The sequence below is a fragment of the Phascolarctos cinereus genome, unplaced genomic scaffold (genome assembly GCF_003287225.1).
Source record: "Phascolarctos cinereus isolate Bilbo 61053 unplaced genomic scaffold, phaCin_HiC Scaffold_5;HRSCAF=322, whole genome shotgun sequence".
NCBI lineage: Eukaryota > Metazoa > Chordata > Mammalia > Diprotodontia > Phascolarctidae > Phascolarctos > Phascolarctos cinereus.
Window position 1 is genome coordinate 352,792,801 of NW_027555958.1, and position 19,438 is coordinate 352,812,238.

The window sequence follows — 19,438 nt, forward strand, 5'->3', positions numbered from 1 at the left end:
ACATTTTTAGGAGGAGGTACGCACTTTCGGGAGGCAGGAAGCGCTTTAGGCCACCTGTCATTAAGGAGACATTGGTGCTTGCAGCAACAAAGCCAGAGCCATCCGGGTGTCACCAGAGCCGTCATCTCCTCCCTCCCTCCCTCCCTGGCCCTATCCCGTGGGGGGGAGGGGAGGCGAGCAGGAGGAAGTTAAGGCGTAAACAGGGTCAGGCTTAGCCGCCAGTGGAGGAGTGGGAAGGGCGATGTAAATGGGGGAGGTCCCAAGCAGGCCAGGCCACCTGCACAGAAACGTAGTCTTGTAGTAGGGCATCCTTGGCCCCGGGGTCGCCAGGTCTGTCCCCTTTTCCTACCCTTCTTCCCTCCCCCACCCACCTCCTGGTTCCCTAGCAGTGCCTGCAGCTGCAGCCTGGGGCCGGGCTGAGGGAGCCCCGGGGCACCTCGGCCCGGGGCAGGCGGGCTCGCGCCGCGGGCTCCGCTTCCCTGCCCCCTCCCCCCCTTCCCGGGGCCAGCGCGAGGCCTCGCGCGCCCCCCCGCGCGCCCTCTGCGCAGCGCCGGGGTGTCCCCGCGCGCGCGGGCCAGGCCGCGAGCCGGGGGAGCCCGGGGAGGGAGGGAGAGAGAGGGCGAGCGGGAGAGCGAGTGAGCTCCCTCATTCGAACCTCCCTCGCAAAGGCTCTCTCCGCCCCACAATGCACCGCGGCGGGCAGCCTTTGAAAAAGCGGCGCGGCTCATTCAAGATGGCGGAGCTCGACCAGTTGCCTGACGAGAGTGAGTAGCACCTCCAATCGCCCCCCTCCCCCCTCCTCTCCACCGGCTGCCCGCCTCGGGGCTGCCCGGGCCCGGACAGGGGGCGGAGGCCCCTGCCCCGCGCCCGACGGGCGTGCGGGCTGCCGGACCCGCCGCCCTCCCCGCACCCCGGGGTTACCGCCGCTGCCGTCGCCGCCTTTGTTATGGTGTCTCTGGGTGTTGGGTTGTGTTGTTGTGAGAGCGCCGGGGCCGGAAACCGAAAGCCCGGGAGTCCGGGCTGCTCCCCCCCAACTCCCCCTACCCCGGCCGGGGCCCTGGGCCGGGGTGGGGGGGGATTCCCGGAGGCAGCTTCCTAAGACGTAGTTGTGGAAGTCGCCGGTCCCGGGGCCGGGACAAGGTCGGTCTGGGGCGGCCGGTGGGCGCTGCCCCCGCCCTGGCCCCTTAACCCGCATCCTCCCCCGGCCCCCGCCCTAGTCTCTTCAGTCACCCGTGACTCCTCCCTTTGGGGCCCCCCCAACCTCGCAGCAGCCCCCGGTGGGGTGGCCACCCCACTGGAAACATTTCCGTGTCAGGGCCCTAGTCCCTTCCCCTGGGTGTACAGGTGGCCCTCACTGCCCTCCCCAGGTGACACAGGTGTCTAGACAGCCCCTCACCCATCCCCATCCCAGACTCCCCGCTGTGTGTACGTGGGTCTGTCGAGAAGAATCCCAGAGTTCTATGTCAACATACAGACATGGCCAGCGGGGCATACGTGACAGCCAGATTGTATCTATATGCAGGTGTCCTCGGCGTGTTCACTTCACCTTTTTCAGTTGAGTTGTTAAGCTAAGACATACTTGTATTTAGTGAGGTGTACACATTCATGGTATTTATGCCTATTTCTAATACAATAGTTATAAAAAACTAACCACCAAGGGGACCTTGTGTTCACATATTGAAATAGGCAGAATGTTTTAATTCATGAATTCCTTTTGCAAGTAGCCAGTGTTGCTATGTTGATATATTTATGACACTGATAAATGTAATCAATTCAGTTTGTTACAATTCCTGAAGGATTTTTTTAAAATGTTGGTCAATTAGCATTTATTAAGCGCCCACAATGTGCCAGACACTTTGCTAAGAGTTAGGATACAAAGAAACAGAGTCCCTGCTCTCAAAGAGCTCACAGTCTGGTGGAGACAACATGCAAACAAGCTGTGTGTACAAATAAGTTATCTACAGGATAAATCAGAGATGATGTAGTCTCAGTCACTAGTAAAAACTCACAGTACATAAGGCAGTTGGATGTGAGGCACAGGAAACTGTTTAATGTCTTTTTTTTCTTTCAGTGGAACTTTAGGTTCTTTATGTGTTTATAGAAAAGACCACAGGTCTACGAATTTACTCTCCACTTAAGTGATATCAAAAAGTTAAATTAGTAAAAATCGTATTAGTGTCTTACATAGATTTGAAAATCACTACAGACGAGACCTCAATATGGTGCCACAGCACTGTCAAAGTACTTTTTTAGATCTTTGTTTCAGGAGTATATCACCTGCATTACCAGGTCTTCATTGTAATTCCAATGTTCTAAAATAAGGGAACTTTTATCTTCTGAAAATAATGTATTTTCCTCTAAAGCTGATATCCTCACTGGTGTTTTTGTGTTTCTTTTAACCCCTAATTTGCTGTTCTATATGTGTGTGTGTATATGTATGCTGAAAATGAGACCTATTTTCATTTGGATTAAGTTAATTGATGTGTTGTCATTTTATGTCTTCAACAGACAAATGTGTATTGAACACCTAATATATGCCAATGCACTTTGCTAGAGTGGCATGCAAAGATGTGTAAAGCATTGGTTCTTCATAGAATCACGGATTGTCAGAGCTGAAGGACAGTTTAGAAATCATCTAATTCAGTTCTTTAATTTTACAGGCAAGGAAACTGAGGCCTAGAGATAAAGTGACTTGTTTAAGGTCACATAAGCAGTTAGTAGCACATCTAGGGCTTGAACCCAGGTCTTCTGACATCTACCTCCAGTAGTCAGAGAAGTATATTTGAAAAGAATTTGTCAAAAGCATATGTAGATAACTGTTTATAAATATATGCATACTATATTGTGGATTATGTAGTTTGATTATATAAAGATTAAAAACCAGGGTAATTTAAATTCATATAGAAAAAAAATTCTATGTGAAACATGGCAGTGGCTGAATTTGACTGCCTTCTAAGGTATGATAAATGGTATATTCTTGGTGCAGCATTGGAGGACATTGGTTAAATCTTTATAGGAATTGTAAATTGTATGAGAGTACCAGTCTTTTGACCCATGAACCTAGAAGGTTTCTTCATCTGTGAAGTAAAAGGATTGGGCTAGAGATGATCTCCAAAATTCCTTCTAGCTCTAAAATCCTATGATTCAAGCTAATGCTTTTTCCATGCCATTCTTGACCTTAAGGTGCTTACAATCTAATTGAAAAGACAGGATATCTATAAGAGCATAATAATATGAGGTGCTATCTGATGTGACATATTGAAGGCAATTTGGAGCACAGCCCATTTGCTTTTTTATAGACCTCTTTTAATGGACTTACTTATTACTCATAAAATAATGAAAGTAATACTAAATCAATGTAAAAGACTCATCTGAGAAATTCAGATTGCTTTAGCCTCATAAATATGAGCTATGTACGATTCCACAAACTCCCCTGTTCTCTATGTTTATCAACGATATCCCTTGACTTTTTTTTCTTTTTTTTTTTAGGAGAGGCAATGGGGTTAAGTAACTTGCCCAGGGTCACACAGCTAGTAAGTGTTTTGTGTCCAAGGTCGGATTTGAACTCGGGTCCTCCTGAATCCAGGGCCGGTGCTCTATCCACTGCGCCACCTAGCTGCCCCTATAGCCCTTTAATTCCATCTTTTATTACCCAAGGTGTCGTTATTCTGGCAGCTAATCATTTTGTCCTTCTTCAGTTGTGTCTGATTGGACTCTGTGACTCCATTTGGGGTTTTCTTGTTAAAAATATTGGAGTGGTTTGCCATTTCCCTCTCCAGCTCATTTTACAGATGAAGAAACTGAGGCAAATAAGGTTAAGTGACTCGCCCAGTGTCACACAGCTATTACATGTGTGAGGCCAGATTTGAATTCAGGAAGAGGAGTCTTCCTGACTCCAGGCTTGGCACTCTATCCTACTGAGCCACCTAACTGCTCCATTTAATCATACTTAACATTTATCATCAAAAATTGAATAAAAGACTAAGCCTCTATGTTTCTATTTGGAGTGCTACCTGATTTCTTTAAGTACCAAATGTTAATTTCTATGGTTAGAGAGTTACTTCAATACTTGAGTGGATCTTATTGATATGAATGATACCAGAGTTGTTGCATATCATAACCTACACATATCCTCTCATCCTATATATTTTTCAGTGTATATGATAAAAACATTTTTAAAAGACTTTTCTTTACCACTTCATTAAATTTTTTTTCCTAGAAAGCATACATTTTATTTTGGAATCATGTAAATATTATCACAACTACTACTAATAAACTTTTAGGGAAATGGTCACACTGTACTTAAGTGACAAGCAGAGAATATAAGATTTGGCAGATGGAGAAACAGGTTATTCCAGAAGTTAAAAAAGGAATGGAAACATGCATTTTAAGGAAAATAGTCAAAGAAACTGAAAAGACTGGACTAATAAGAGTAAGGAAGGTAAGATAGTAAGGTCCTTATATCCAAGCCAAAACATTTCTTTGCAGATTTACTTCCTGCTCTCTTCATGTGAACTCTCCATTCCAACCAAGCCTATCTTTCTGTCTCTTAATCATACCGTTTTCATTACTTTCTGCTTTGCTCATACTGTTTCCTTCCCTTTTTATATCTCCCCTCCACCCCCACCCCCCTTTCTGCTTATTTAAACACTACCTGTACTTGGCCTAACTCAACTACTATCTCATTCATTCATTCATTCAAAAACAGATAGATATTTATTGAGAATCTTGTTGTGTACATTCCATTGTGCCAAGTCCTGTGAAGAATATGAAGAAGCATAACACAAAATCCGTGTTTTCAAAGTGCTTACAATAGAATCACGTATATATTACCAAGACAGAAAAATATAAACATATAAAAAGTTAATTGACAGTATTACATGTTACAAGGCAGCGTATGATTAAATGCAAATGAATAAGTGTTAAAACTCCTAAGATGGATGAACTGCTATATTCCACAATGGTCAAGGAAGACTTCATAGTGGAAGTAGGATCTGAGTTGGATGGGAAGAATTTGTATATGAAGAGAAGAAGGCACAGGGAGTTCTGGTCTGGGGAAGTGGCATAAACAAAGATGAGAGCTCATGTGTGAGTAGGCCAATCTATTTGAAAAAGAAAGTTTCTTGTAGGGGAATGGAATTATAGCATTTTATAGTTGCAAGGGACCTTAGAGAGGGTATGTTAGTTCAATCTTATCATTTTGTAGATGATGAAACTGAATCTCAGGTTGTGCTGTGTTAAACACATAGCTACTTAGTAATGATGTCACAGATTTAAATATAGTAGGGACCTCAGAGATCATGTAGTATAACCCCCTCATACAAATAAGGAAACAGATCCAGAGAAAGGTGACTTGCCCCAGGTTACCCAGGTAGGAAGGTTACAGAGCTGGGATTTGAACCTAGCACCTCTGACTCCATACCTACTGTTCTTTCCATTGTACTACACTACCTTTCTAGTATAATGCACTCATTTCATCCTTGCAGGACACTGCCTGTAAAGAATTGGTATTTTTCCAAAAGGGCTTACTGTAAGGAAAACTCTATTCTGGCCAGTCGAAGCAAGGTATCAATTTTCTTTTCTCTTGGTAGTAGAGAAATGCCCACTACTGTACAAAACCCAAATTCCAGGATGATGGGTACCCAGGATATTTGGAGTACTCTCTTTGTGAATCCTGGCCAACACTCCAGCCCAAGAAAGGAGTCTTGGTAAGTTAGTAAATATCAGGGGGCTTCTAATCCAAGAAATCCTGTTATCACTAGAAGCTAGTTTCCTATCTGGAACAGCTAGGTGGTACAGTGGATAGATTCAGGAAGACTCATTTTCCTGAGTTCAAATTTGGCCTCAGACACTTACTAGATGTATGACCCTGTGCAAGTTATTTTACCCTGTTTGCCTTAGTTTCCTCATCTGGAGAAGGAAATGGCAAGCCACTCCAGTATCTTTGCCATGAAAACCCCAACTGGGGTCTCTTAGAGTTGGTCACTACTGAAAAAATGACTGAACATCAGTAGTTTACTACAGTTTACCTTCCACTCTGGGTTGACCTATCCAATTTAAACAGAAATAGTTTAAACATTTACATGTATACCTACATATCAAACATATGTTGGCCCAGAGATGCATTAGAAGCCCAGCAGAGCAGAAGCTATTATGGTATCCTAGATCTAGAAAGAGCTGGAAAGGACCTCAGAGGCCATCTAGTCCAATTCACTTATTTTACCAGTGAGAAAACAAAATAGTGCAGCACTACAGTGCATTCAGAAGAACGGTAGATTTGGAGTCAGAGGCAAGTGATTTGCCCAGGGTCACACAGGTAGCATATGACAGGTAGGATTTGAACTTAAGTTCTCTGATTCCTGAGTCATGCTTGATTCTGTGATGTATTGGTAGAGACATGCACAGAGACACAGATTGGTAGAAAAAGAGAGAGACTGAACGATAGGAAGGAAGGGAGAGTCTGGGTGGGAACTCCATTCGTAGGAGTTCCCATCTTAGGTTCATCTCAGTGCCCAGAGATTTCCAGCTCAGGCTTCCCACCAACTTCTCAGACTAATCTGTGACCCCCGCACTCAAGTGGGTCTTGGACTCCCTTTTTGAGCTCCCGCACCTAGAATCTGCTGGTGATCCTGAGGGTGGCAGTGAGGAAGCTACCTCTGAAACCTGAGTTACAAAGGCCCTTTGGGAATGTGGTAGATTGGAAAGGTAAAATACCCAACTGAGATAAAAGTGACTTCAGGTCACATCATTGGACCTGTATCTGAACAGAAATTCTAGTGTGTCTTATAAGTGATCATCTAATCTCTACTAGAATATCAATGAAGGTAAACCTACTTTCTAAGGTAGCTGATTAAATTTTGGGACCACTATGAATCAAATCAACAAGTCACTATAACCTTACTGTGCCCTCCAATACCTCCACAACTCAGTTCTTTCCTAGGCTGTAACACCTGCACTGACTAGACTCCTTCCTTCCCGTTTCTTGACCTCTTGGTGAACCACTTCAGTTCTACACTGTCTTCTCTTGAATCCCTTGCCCTCTTACCCTGTTGCCATACTTTGCCTGCCAAGTCTCAGCCTAAGATTACTCCCATCATCCTGATTTCACTTGCTGCTGAATGAAGTTGGAGAAAATCGTGAAAGCATACTGTCTGGGTCCACTATAAGTTTGTGTTACATAATCTCAACTGAGTCCTTGGGGCAGCAAGGCAATCCCTTAAACCTTACTAATAAATTCACTAACCCACTCAATATAGCAGCTTTTCCAAACCTTTTCAGTCTTCTTCATGGTTTGTCTTCCTCCCCCCAGCTGAGAACAATGAAAAAACTTGATGCCATTTGGGAAGAGTTCCGTCTTTCCCTTCCTCATTTCATATCACTCAAATGCCTTCCACCACTGTCTCCTTCACCTCAGTGTAACGTGAGGAGACAGAGGTCTTTCTTAGCCAAAGCAAAATCATCTGCATGCACAAATGATCCCATCCTATCCCATCTTCTCTAACAAATTGACCTCTATCACTTCCACTCTTTCATTAATCTTCATTTCTCCCTGTCTGTTGGCTGCTTCCTTGCTGCCTACAAACATTCCTATATCTCCTCCATTTTCAGAAAGCCCTCACTTGACCTTTCTCCATCCCTGACTATTATCATCCTATAATATTCCTCATTTTTATGGCTAAACTCCTGAGAAGGCCATTTACAATTGATGCCTCCATTTCCTTTCCTCTCACTCTCTTAACTCTCTGTAGTCTGCCTTCTGACTTACCATCTAATTGAAACTTCTCTCTCCAAAGTTACCAGTGATCTCTTAATTTTCATATCTAATGATCTTTCTCAATCCTTATTCTTCTTGACTTCGCTGTAACATTTGACACTATTGATCACTCTCTTCTCCAAGATACTCTCTCCTTTCCAGGTTTTTGTGACTGCTGTCTCCTGGTTCTACTACTTGTCTTAAGTGCTCCTTCTCAGTCTTCTTTGTTGGATCTTCATTCAGGTTGAGTCCACTAACCCCACCCAGACTCTCCCCCCACCCCTACCCCTACCCCCACCCCCAAGGGCTTAACTACCTCAAGGTATTTTCTCTTTCTCTCAGGTTCAGACCTCCCTCTATACTATTTCTCTTGGTCATCTCATCAGCTCCTGTGGATTAAATTGTCTCGATGCAGATGATTCTCATTCTGTTTGTCCAGCCCTAACCTCTTTCCTGACCTCCAATCTCACATCTGCAACTGCCTGATGGGCATCTCAAACCCAACTAAAGTCCCATAGATATCTTAAACTCAAAATATTTGAAACCGAATTCATAATCTTTCCCCCAAAATCCTCACTTCTTCCTAACTTAACTATTACTGTTAAGGGTACCATTATCCTCCCAGTTGCCCAGGCTTATCACACAAGTTATCTTCTACTTCTCATTTTCTCACCCTCCATATCCAATCAGTTGCCAAGTCCTACCAATTCTACCTTTGTAGATGACCCTTTCGCTGGGTCATCATCCATGTAGCTTCAAAGTCCTGTTCCAGGCCTTCTTTTCTCTTTTTTCTCCCCTCATTGCTTTCTTTTGGTGATCAATTTCCATGGGTTCAATTCTCATATCTATGTATATGATTCCCAAATAAAACATATCCATCTCCCTTCTGTCTCTTTGTCATGAATCCAACATCATCAGTGGTCTGCTGGATATCTCTACCTGGATGTCCTGTGGACATCTCAAATTTTAAATGGCTAAAACAGAACTGGTTATTTTTCCTTCAAAGCCCATCCCTCTGCCTAATCTCCCTGTTTCTCTTGAGGGTTATCAAATCCTTCTAGTCATCTAGGTTTTCAACCTTAAGGTCATGTATTCTTCCCTCTCATATGTAATCAGTTGCCAAATCTTATTGATTCTACTTCTACAACATCGCTTGCATCAATCTCTTTCTCTCTACTCACATGACTGCCACCCTAGGTCTGACCCTTTTAATCTCTTACCTGGTCTACTGAAGTAGCTTCCGAATTGGTCTTCTTCAGTTTCTTTTCTCCAAGCCAGTTGATATTCCTGAGTAAGGGAATGACAAATCTGTGCTTTAAGAAACTCTATTAGCTCCCGGTTTAGCCTTTTTAAATAAAATATAATATCTGGCATTTAAAACTTTTCAAGATGATTGCTTGATACACTGGAGAGGTGGATTTGGAGTCAGGACTAGTTTTTAATCTCAGTTCTGCCTCTGATTTCTTGTGTGACCTCAGTTAATCACTTAACTGGGCCTCAGTTTCCTTGTCTTTTTTTTTTAAATTTTTTTGGCTAAGCAATGGAGTTATGTGACTTGCCCGGCGTCACACAGCTAGTTATGTGTCTGAGGCTGGATTTGAACTTAGGTCCTCCTGAATCCAGGGCTGGTTCTCTATCTACTGCACCACCTAGCTGCTCCTTCCTTGTTTTTAAAATGAAGGTATTAAACTAGATGACCTCTGAGGTCCCTTCCTCTCACTCTAAATCTATAATCTTACAGATTTACTTTATATTTACCCCTCCTCATGCACTCTGTGGTCCAAACAAACTGGCCTATTTGCTGTCCTCTGTATAGTCACTTTTCTGCTCCAAACACAGGCTTTCTTCTCTTCCTGCTCTTCCTCCTTACGTTCTCTTGAAATTTGTAGTTTTCTTCAAGTGTCTCCTCCTGCAGGAGGCTTTCCCTGACCCCTCCCCACAGTTTTTAGTGCCTCAACTGGTATATTCTTCTCAAAATTACTTTGTATTTTTTTCCATGTCCTTGTGTACACATTGTTCTCCCCCCCCCCCCAGCCCCGAATGTAAACTTCTTTGAGTGCAGGGACTCTTTTCATTGTCACTTTCGTATCCTCAGCTTCTAGCATAGTACCTGTAGTGCCATGTCAGTCAATAAGCATTTATTAATTGCCTGCTATGTGCCAGGCATTGTGCTACGCACTGGGAGTACAAAGAAAGGCAGAAAATAAACCCTCCTCTCAAAAATGTAAACAACTATGTACAAGCAAGATAGATACAAGATAAATTGAGGATAATCCTAGAAGGCACTAAGATTAAGGAAAGACTTCTTGCCTAAAGGGATTCTTTACTTAATAAATGCTTGTTGAATTGAATTACATTGAAAGCTCCCTCTACCAAGTGCACATCAGCAACTGTTGTCTAACTTAAAGCCTTAGAGACCTGACCAAGGTGCTCAGGTAGGCAGAAACTGAGACTGAGAAGAGGTGAAGAGATTTGTCTAGGGTCACATTGCTTGAACCCAAGTCTTTCTTCCATTGCAACTTAACTATTTTCCTATATCTCTTATGCCCTTTGTGACAAACTCCTTGAGAGTCCACAATAGGTGCATACCCTTTCTCTACTCTTAACTTTCCTTTTAACCCCTTCCCGTCGAGCTTCAGGCCTCATCATCCTACCACAACTGCTCTCTCCGAAGTTACCAGTGACCTTTTAACTGCCAAATCCAGTGGCCTTTTCTCAATCCTCATCCTTCATGACTTCCCTGCTCCCCTTGACGCTGTTGATCTTTTCTCATTATTACTTTCTTCTGTCTGGGATTTTGGGACATCACTCATGGTTTTCCTCCTACCTCTTTGCCTGATTGTTCTCATTGTGTTTTGCTAGGTGGTCATCCAAATCACACTCTCTAATCAAAAAAAAAATAGGAGTCCCACAGAGTTCTGTCCTGGGCCCCCTTCTTTTTCCCTATGCTACTTTACCTGGTGATATTAGATGCCACAGATTTAATTATCATCTCTATGCTGATGATTCTTAAATCTCCCTATCTTACCCATATCTATCTGCTGACTTCCAGTTTCACATCTCCAACTGTCTTTCAGACATCTCAAAACTGGATGTCCAGTGAACATATTTTAAAATAAATTTTTATTGGTATTTTCTATTTCTTAACATCCCCATAATTATTCCATGTGTCTGTTATCCTTCCCAGAAAGCTATTCCATATGACAACTTCAGTAGACATCTTAAACTCAACATATTGAAAACTGAGCTCATTATCTTTCCTCCTAAACCCTTTCACAATCCAAACTTCTTTGTCCCTGTTAAAGCCCACACCATCTTCCCAGTCCCCCAGGCTCATAACCTGTCCTCTATTCTTCATCTGTATACCTAATCTGTTCCAAGGTCTGTTCATTTCACCTTTGCAACATCTCTCCAATATGCTGCCTTTTCTCTTTTCATACCACCACAATCTGGTACAGTCCCTCATCACCTCACACTTAGATTTTTGTAATACCTTGCTTGTGGGTCAGCCTGCCTCAATTTTCTCCCTACTTCAATCCACCCTGATTTTCCTAAAGTGCAGGCCTTATCGTGGCTTCTCATGTAGTTTAGCCTACTCAGTAAACTCCACTGGTCTCCTGTCACCTCTAGGATCAAAATCCTCTGGGGTTCAAAACCCTTCATAACCAACCTCCCCACCCCCACTACCTTTCTAGTTGTGCTGTGCCATATTCCTCACCATGTGTTCACTCTTCAGTCCGGTAACACTGGCCTCCTTGCCTCTTCACAAACAAGAAAATCCATTTCTTTACTCTGGCCATTTTCATTGGCTGCCCCCAGTGTCTGGAATGCTTTCCCTCTTCTCTGCTTCCCTGGCTTCCTTCAAGTCCCAGCTAAAATCCTGTCCCCTATTAGAAAACTTTCCCAACCAACTCCTCTTAATTCTAGTGCCTTTCCTCTATTAATTTTTTCCGATTTATCCTGTTTATAGTTTGTGTATGTTTGTTGCTTATTTCCCCCCATTAGATTGTGAGCTTTTTAAAGGCAGGGATTATCTTTTGCCTCTTTTGGTATCTCCAGCACTTAGCACTGTGTCTAGCACATAGTAAGCACTTACTGAATATTTATTGACTGACTTATTGACCCCAAGGTCCACCTTGAGTATACTATAAACTGCTATACTGCCTTGTCTTGACACATAGTAGGACTAAATAAATGTTTGTTGAATTGAAAGTTGCAGTTTTTTTCAACCCAGGTGTTTATATTGGCCCCTACTCAGTTTCATTTAATAAATTAGCAACAGGTGACCTTGGAAAGAATGTTGTCTTTGGATTCAAGAAACTTGTGTTCAGACCCCAGCTTTGCCATTTACTTTGTCATTTATTTCCATGAACATTGTCAAGTTATTTAAATCATTCTTGGCCTCAGTTTCCTCAACTTTAAAATGAGGCAGTTGATCTGTATATAAGGTCCTTTCCAATTCAAAATCTAATCTAATAAATTGATCTACTGTCTATTTTAACCTATCATTCTTTTTTTGAATTATGATTTCACTGTCATCTAACATATTAGCTATCAGCCCAACTTTTCCTCATCTGCAAATTTGAAAAGCATCTGTTAAGCAGTATAGTGGAAGTAGCACTGGACTTTGGAAGTCAAGAAGACCTAAGTTCAAATTAAGTTCAAATCCTGCCTCCCACACTTAGTAGCAATATGATCTTGGATAACTCTCAACCTCTCTCACTTTAGTTTCTTTCTCTCTGTAATAAGGATAGGAGACAGGAGCTGGGATTTTTTTGGTATAAGAGACTCAAAAGTGAAGGGAACCCCCTTAACTTCTCTGTAACTCATAGATTTAGTTGCCTAGAGCACTGAGAAGTTAAGTGACTTTCCCAGGAGGAAGTCACTTAATCTCTAGAGTCCTTCCTTCACATATAAAGTGAAGATAATAATACCTGTAGTACCTTTATCACAGGGTTGTTATGAGAAAAATGAGATAATTTTTTAAGTTTTCTGCAGAACTTTAAGCACTATATATACAAGTCATTTGTTCTTCTGTGCTTACCATGTTCAGCATGCTCCAACTGTCTGCTTGAATCAATGAATGAGCATTTATTAAATGTTTACTCTCTGTGTGCCAGGTACTGTACTAGCTTTGGGGAATACAAAGAAAAATGAAACAATTTTTGTCCCAAATAAGTTTACTCTGTGATTCAGTGACACTGGACTCCTTACTGTCCTTCACACAAGATGCTTCATCTCTGAACTCATATTCATTCTTTACTCTCCCATGTCTGGAATGTTCTTTTTCTTCATCTCCACCTCCTGGCTTTCTTCAAGTCCCAGTCAAAATTTCACCTTCTACAGGAAGTCTTTCCTGATTCCCCTTAATTCTAGAACCCTTCCTCTGTTGATTATTTTAAATATATCTTGTATATAACTTGATTGTATATAGTTGTTTTCATGTCTCCCCCATTACATGGGGAGCTCCTTGAGAGCAGGGACTGGTTATTTTTTTTTTAACCTTTCTTTGTATTCCAGCCCTTAGCACAATGTCTGTTGTGTAGGAGGCATTTAATAAATGTTTATTGGTGGACTGTTAGGGGAAAGAACATCTAAATAAATAACTGTATACAAAATAAATACAAGGTTAATTTTTGGAGGGAGGTTAGAAGCTGGGAAAATCAGGAAATATGCATTCAATATAAGCATGAGACTTCTATTTAAGGAATGAGAGACCAAAGGCTTGTAGACTCAGCCAAAATTTTTTCATTTTTCTTTCTTTTAAAAAATTTACCCTTTTATTACAAACTAGAAAAAAATTTCAGACATTTCTGTTACAAAGAACAGAAGAAAAGTACACATGAAACCATGAAACTATGTATAGTTTATTTTTTCTTAAAAGTATATTTCTAATTTAATGTAGTAGTTACAAAACTGCCTTATTTGTGCTCCCTTTTGACTTTCCTTCTATTCTCTGTATTTTAAAAATGATTCATTAACACTTTTTTTCTTCCTTAATTTAGTAACACTATTCCTACTCACTTTCAAAACTCTCTCCCTTTTCCCCAAAAAAAACTTTCCCTTGTAATAAATAAGTGTGGTCATGTACAACATATCTTTACACATTGACTGTCTTAAAATATATGTCTTTCCTCATTTTTAGTCCATTACCTCTCTGCCAAGAGGTAGGAAACATAATTCATCATTGTTCTTCTGGACTTTTAACTGGTCATTGCATTGTTCATAGTTCTTAAATCTTTCAAAATTGTTTTCCTTTGTAGTGTTGTAGGAATCATGAAAATTCCTTCATGGACACAGCTGAAAGAGTTGAACAACAACAGTGTTGTAGTCATTAAATAAATGTTCTCTTGGTTCTTTTCATGTTACTCTGTACCAGTTCATGCAAGCCCTCCCAGGTTTTTCTAAGTCTGTCTGTTTTGTCATTTCTTATAGTATTTCATTATATTCATAATACTAATCCATTAATATTCCATAATAATATATACCATTATTTTGTTCAGAACATTCCCTAATTACTGGAAATCTACTTTGTTTCCAGTTTTTTGCTACAACAAAAAAATGCTTCTATAAAAATCTTAGTGCGTATGGGTCTTTTTCCTCCTTCTTTGACCACTTTTGGTTATGTGCCTGAAAGTGTAGCTTTTTGATACACTCTAGGAGTGTAACAGGTAGGTGGCACAGTAGATAGAGCTCTGGGCCTGGAGTCAAGACCTGAGTTCAGTCTTATTAGCTTTGTGACCCGGGCAAGTCATTTAACCCTGTTTGCCTCAATTTCCTCATCTGTAAAATGAGCTGGAGAAAGAAATGGCAAAACCACTACAGTATCTTTGCCAAGAAAACCCCAAATGGGGTCATGAAGAGTTGAACACAACTGAACAATCATAAAGAGTATATCTCTAAACTGCTTTTCAGAAGGGAGGCCACTTCATAGTACTACCAACAATGCATTTATGTGCCTGTCCTGCCAAAACAATTGTCGTTCTCTTTTTTTGTTATCTTTGCCAATTCGATAAAAACCTCAGAGTTGTTTTAATTTGCATTTCTCTTATTATTGATTTAAAGCATTTTTAAAATTATGTTGATAGCTTAGATTTCATTACATATTTTTTCATCATTTATTGTGGAATGGCTCTTGTTTTTCTATATTAAATAAATTTTTTATATGTCTTAGGTGTGACATCTTTGTTAGAGAAGCTTGCTATGAATATTTCCCCAGCTAACTGTTTCTCCAGGCAGCTAGTTGTTATAGTTGATAGACCTCTGGACTTGGAGTCAGTAAGACCTGAGTTTAAAACTGGCCTGAGACACTTATTAGCTGTGAGACCTCCAAGCAAGTTGCTTAACCTGTCTGCACCTCAGTTTCCTCAACTATAAAGTGGGGATAATAATAGTACCTATTTTGTAGGGTTGTTAGTGAGGATCAAATGTAAAGCATTTAGCATGGTGCCTGGAACATAGTATGCACTTAACAGATGCTTGTGTTCCATGACGTTCTTCCCCATACCCAATTTTAATTGTATTGATTTTGTTTGTACAAAAACTTTTTGATTTTCAGATTGTCCAGTTTATATTCTGTGATCCTCTCTATCCTTTGTTTGGTCAGGAACTCTTTCCCTATCCCTGGCTGTGAAAATTATTTCCTTCTTTGCTCCTCTAGTATTACATTTACGATATATTAGATCCTAGTTCCATTTGACACTGTCCTGAGACAGTATGAGATGTTGGTCTATTTTCTAATAGTTTTTGTGTGTTAGTGAGTCTTTAAGCCAGAAAAGTTGGGTGACGCCTTTTGTTTATCAGACACTGTGGTTCTCTTGCTTCTAGGTTTTGTGTACCTAATATGTTCCACTGGTTATTATTATTATTATTTTTTGAGGCTTGATCTCCTTATCTCACTTAGGCTGGATGTGCAAAGGCCTCATCCCTTTGCTGATGGTCATAGGAAACTTTGACCTGTTCCTTTTTTCCCACCTGGGCTGGTCTGTTCCTTGTTATGTACCCTTGTTAGGTACCCACCTCCTACCCCCCATCATATTGGGCTGGACTTAATGTGGCTTTAGCCTTTTTAGAGCTCAGAGCTCCTGAGCTCAAACAATCCACCAACCTCAACTCTCCCCTAATAGTAGGGATTTTAAACATGTGCTGCCATACCCAGTCATCTTTTCTGTTTTTTTTAACCAGTACCAAATAGTTTTGATTTATATTGCTTTGTAGTATAGTTTGGAACCTGGCATTTTTCGTCCCCTCTTTTTTCATGATTTCTTTTGAAGTTATTGACTTTTTATTTCTCCAGGTAAATTTTATTATTCTTAGCCATGTTTTCCAACATTTTACATTATCTTCCTCTAGGCTTCTGTTTGCATTGGCATAAAGTATTCAGGTATGTGTTAATTTGGTAGGTCTTATTCAGTTTGGAGTTTCTTTACCTGCAAAACAGATATTGGTACATAAACTGTACAGCAGTTGCACAAACACTGACACAACTGGGTCATTCACAGACATTGCGCTACAAGATGACCGAGTGTCCTGTTAAATATTTCTTGTTGCCTTGGGACACATGATAAAACCAACTTTTCAAACTCTTTTATTTGCTTCTCTAAGGAGAACCTATGAGCCATCTTTCAGTTTTACAGCAACTTCTTTTGTCTTTTGGTTTCATTGAGATTAATATCATTCATTTCCTTAACTAGCATGTCTATTCATTAGTCCCTGAACAAGTTTCTTACATTCATCATAGGAACAATCCATTTAATGTTTTTAGGTCGTCTAGTAGCTATTGTGATCCTTAGAACCGTTCCTCTCTGCCACCTTTCTGCTGCTTCATCACCATTACTTAAAATTTGTGGAAGGAAGATAATACAGGACTAAGGACCATTTTCTATTTTTCTTTGTTATATGGATTGCCTTTGCCAAATAATTCATCATCTGGTGACTAGCCTACTGAAAAGGAGTCTTTCCATATTTAGCTGGTCTAGTAAGAAAACAGATATAATCCATTGCCACGGTTGTTGTTCAGTTATTCAGTAATATCCAACTCTTCATGACCCAATATTGGGTTTTCTTGGCAAAGATATTGGAGTGGTTTGCCCTTTCCTTCTTCAGTGAATTAAGGCAAACTGAGGTTAAGTGGCTTACCCAGGGTCACACAGCTAGTGAGTGTCTGAGGGCAGATTTGAATTCAGGTTTTCCTGACTCCAGGCCCAGCAAGCTATCCACTGAGACACCTAACGGCTTCTTGCTTGCCAAGAGTGTACTGGAGGTCTTTTTTCCATTGTAGAATCTGCCATAGTTTGTACTATGCTAGCCATAGCCTTCAGAAACCCCAGATCACCTTTATACCATGATGAGACATTGGAGTAGGACTTTAGTGGATTACTCTTTTGGTTCTAAGTCAGATATCTAACTGAACTATTATGAAGGTGTAAGGGATAAAAGTCAGTGATTGATTGCACATGTGTGGAAGCCAGGGATATTTCAATGCTAACTTTGGGATTTTGATACTCATGGCTGGGAGAAGAACTTTAAATAATGATAGAAATAGAGGAGTTATCTTTTTTTTAAAGTTTCATATTCTCTCTCTCCACTCCCTCTCTCACCCACTGAGAAGGCAAGAAATACAGTATCATTATACATACACAGTCATGCAAAACATTTCCTCATTAGCCATGTTCCAGGGGGGAAAAAAGCAAGAAAAATAAAGAAGGGGGTGAGGAAATGCCTTAATATATACTCTGAGTCATTAGTTCTCTGTGGTGCATTGTTCTATTGATCAGAGTTACCAAGTCTTTTCACAGTTGATTTTCCTTACAATGTTGCAGTTACTGTGTAGATTGTTTACATGGTTCTGCCCCTTTCACTTTGCATCAGTTCATATAGGTCTCCCCAGGTTTTTCTGAAACCATCTCCTTCATTATTTCTTACAGTACAATAGTATTTCATCATGTCCATATACCATAACTTGTTCAGCCATTCCCAGATGATGGATATCCCCTAAGTTTTCAGTTCTTTGCCACAACAGAAAGGGCTGCTATAATTATTTTTGTACATATGGGTCTTTTTCCTTTTTTATTCCATCTCTTTGGGGCATAGACCTAGTAGCAGTATTGCTGGATCATGTTAGGGTATGCAGTTTTATAGCCCTTTGGGCATAGTTCCAAATTCTTCTCTAGAATGGGACTATTTTACAGTTTTACCAATAGTTCATTAGTGTACTATTTTCCCACATCCTTGCCACCATTTGTCATTTTCCTTTTTTGTCGTCTTTGTCAGTCTCATGGGTGTGAGGTGGTACCTCAGAGTTGTTTTAATTTGCATTTCTCTAAATATTGGTGATTTAGAGCATTTTTCATAAGATTAATAGCTTTGATTTCTTCCTCTGAGTATTGCCTATTCATATCCTTTGGCCATTTATCAATTGGAGAACAGATCCTATTTTTATAAATTTGGTTCAGTTCTCTGTATATTTGAGAAATGAGATCTTTATCAGAGAAATTTGCTGCAAAAATTGTTCCCCAGTTCCCTACTTTCTTCTAATTTTGACTGCATTGTTGGGGGGTTTTTTGTATGTGCAAAAATTTTTTAATTTTATATAATCAAAATTATCCATTTTACCTCCTGTGAACTTCTTTTTCTCATGCTTAGTCATGAACTCTTCCCCGTTCATATATCTGACTGATAATTTCTTCCATACTCCCCTATTTTGCTTATAATATCACCCTTTGTGTCTAAAACATCTACCCATTTTGAGTTTATCTTGGTATACAGTGTGAGGATATTGCTCTATCCCTAATCTCTAGTTTCTGCCAGATGACTTTCCAGTTTTCCCAGGAATTTTTGTCAAATAGTGAGTTCTTGCACAGTAGCTGGGATCTTTGGGTTTATCAAACACTAGAATAGACTACTTTGCTAATTTGCTTCCATATATTGTGTACCTAGTCTGTTCCACTGATTGACCACACTGTTTCTTACCCAGTAACAAGTTATTTTGATGATTACTGCTTTTTAATATCATTTGAGATCTGGTACTTCTAGACCCCTTTCTTTAACATCTTTTTTTCATTAATTCTTTTGATATTGACTTTTTTTTTTCTTCCAGATACATTTTGTTATTGGTTTTTTTCTAGCTCTATAAAGTAATTCCTTGGTAGTTTGATTGATGGCACTGAATGACTAAATCAACTTAGGTAGTCCTGTCATTTTTATTCTATTGGCTCAGCCTTTTCTTTTTTAAAATTTTTTTTTGTCAATTAATTTATTTTTAGTTTTCAACAATCACTTCCATAAGCTTTTGAGTTTTAAATTTTCTCCCCCTCCCTCATTTCCCTCCCTTAGACAGTGCAAAATCTGATATAGGCAATACATATACATTCCTATTAGACATATTTTCATGTTAGTCATGTTGTAAAGAAGAATTAGAAGCAATAGGAGGAACCACAAGAAAGAGGAAACAAAACAAACTAGAAGGAAAAAAAGGAGCAAATAGTGTGCTTTGATCTGCATTCAAACTCCATAGTTCTTTCTCTGGATATGGATAGCATTTTCCATCATGAGACTTTTGGAGATATCCTAGATCCTTGCATTGCTGAGAAGAGCTAAGTCTGTCAAAGTTAGTCATTGCACAATGTGACTCTTTCTGTGTACAACATTCTGCTGGTTCTGCTCATTTCACTCAGCATCAGTCCA

General features: G+C 40.3%; 1 protein-coding gene across 3 annotated transcripts in view; it reads left to right on the forward strand.

The window, feature by feature from the left end:
* Window positions 1–594: 594 nt before the first annotated feature.
* LIN9 (lin-9 DREAM MuvB core complex component) overlaps window positions 595–19,438 on the forward strand; it is an 84,757-nt gene continuing 65,913 nt past the window's right edge. Inside the window, exons 1-2 of one of the 3 annotated variants that reach the window (XM_078156283.1) lie at window positions 709–764; window positions 3,490–3,533. Coding sequence is in view for 2 of the 3 variants with exons in the window: in XM_020982142.2 (XP_020837801.1) it covers window positions 686–764 (79 nt within the window). In the remaining variant the exon portion in view is untranslated. Of the gene's footprint in view, window positions 765–3,489; window positions 3,534–19,438 lie in introns of all 3 variants that reach the window. The other 2 variants (XM_020982142.2, XM_020982141.2) reach the window with 2 other exon arrangements.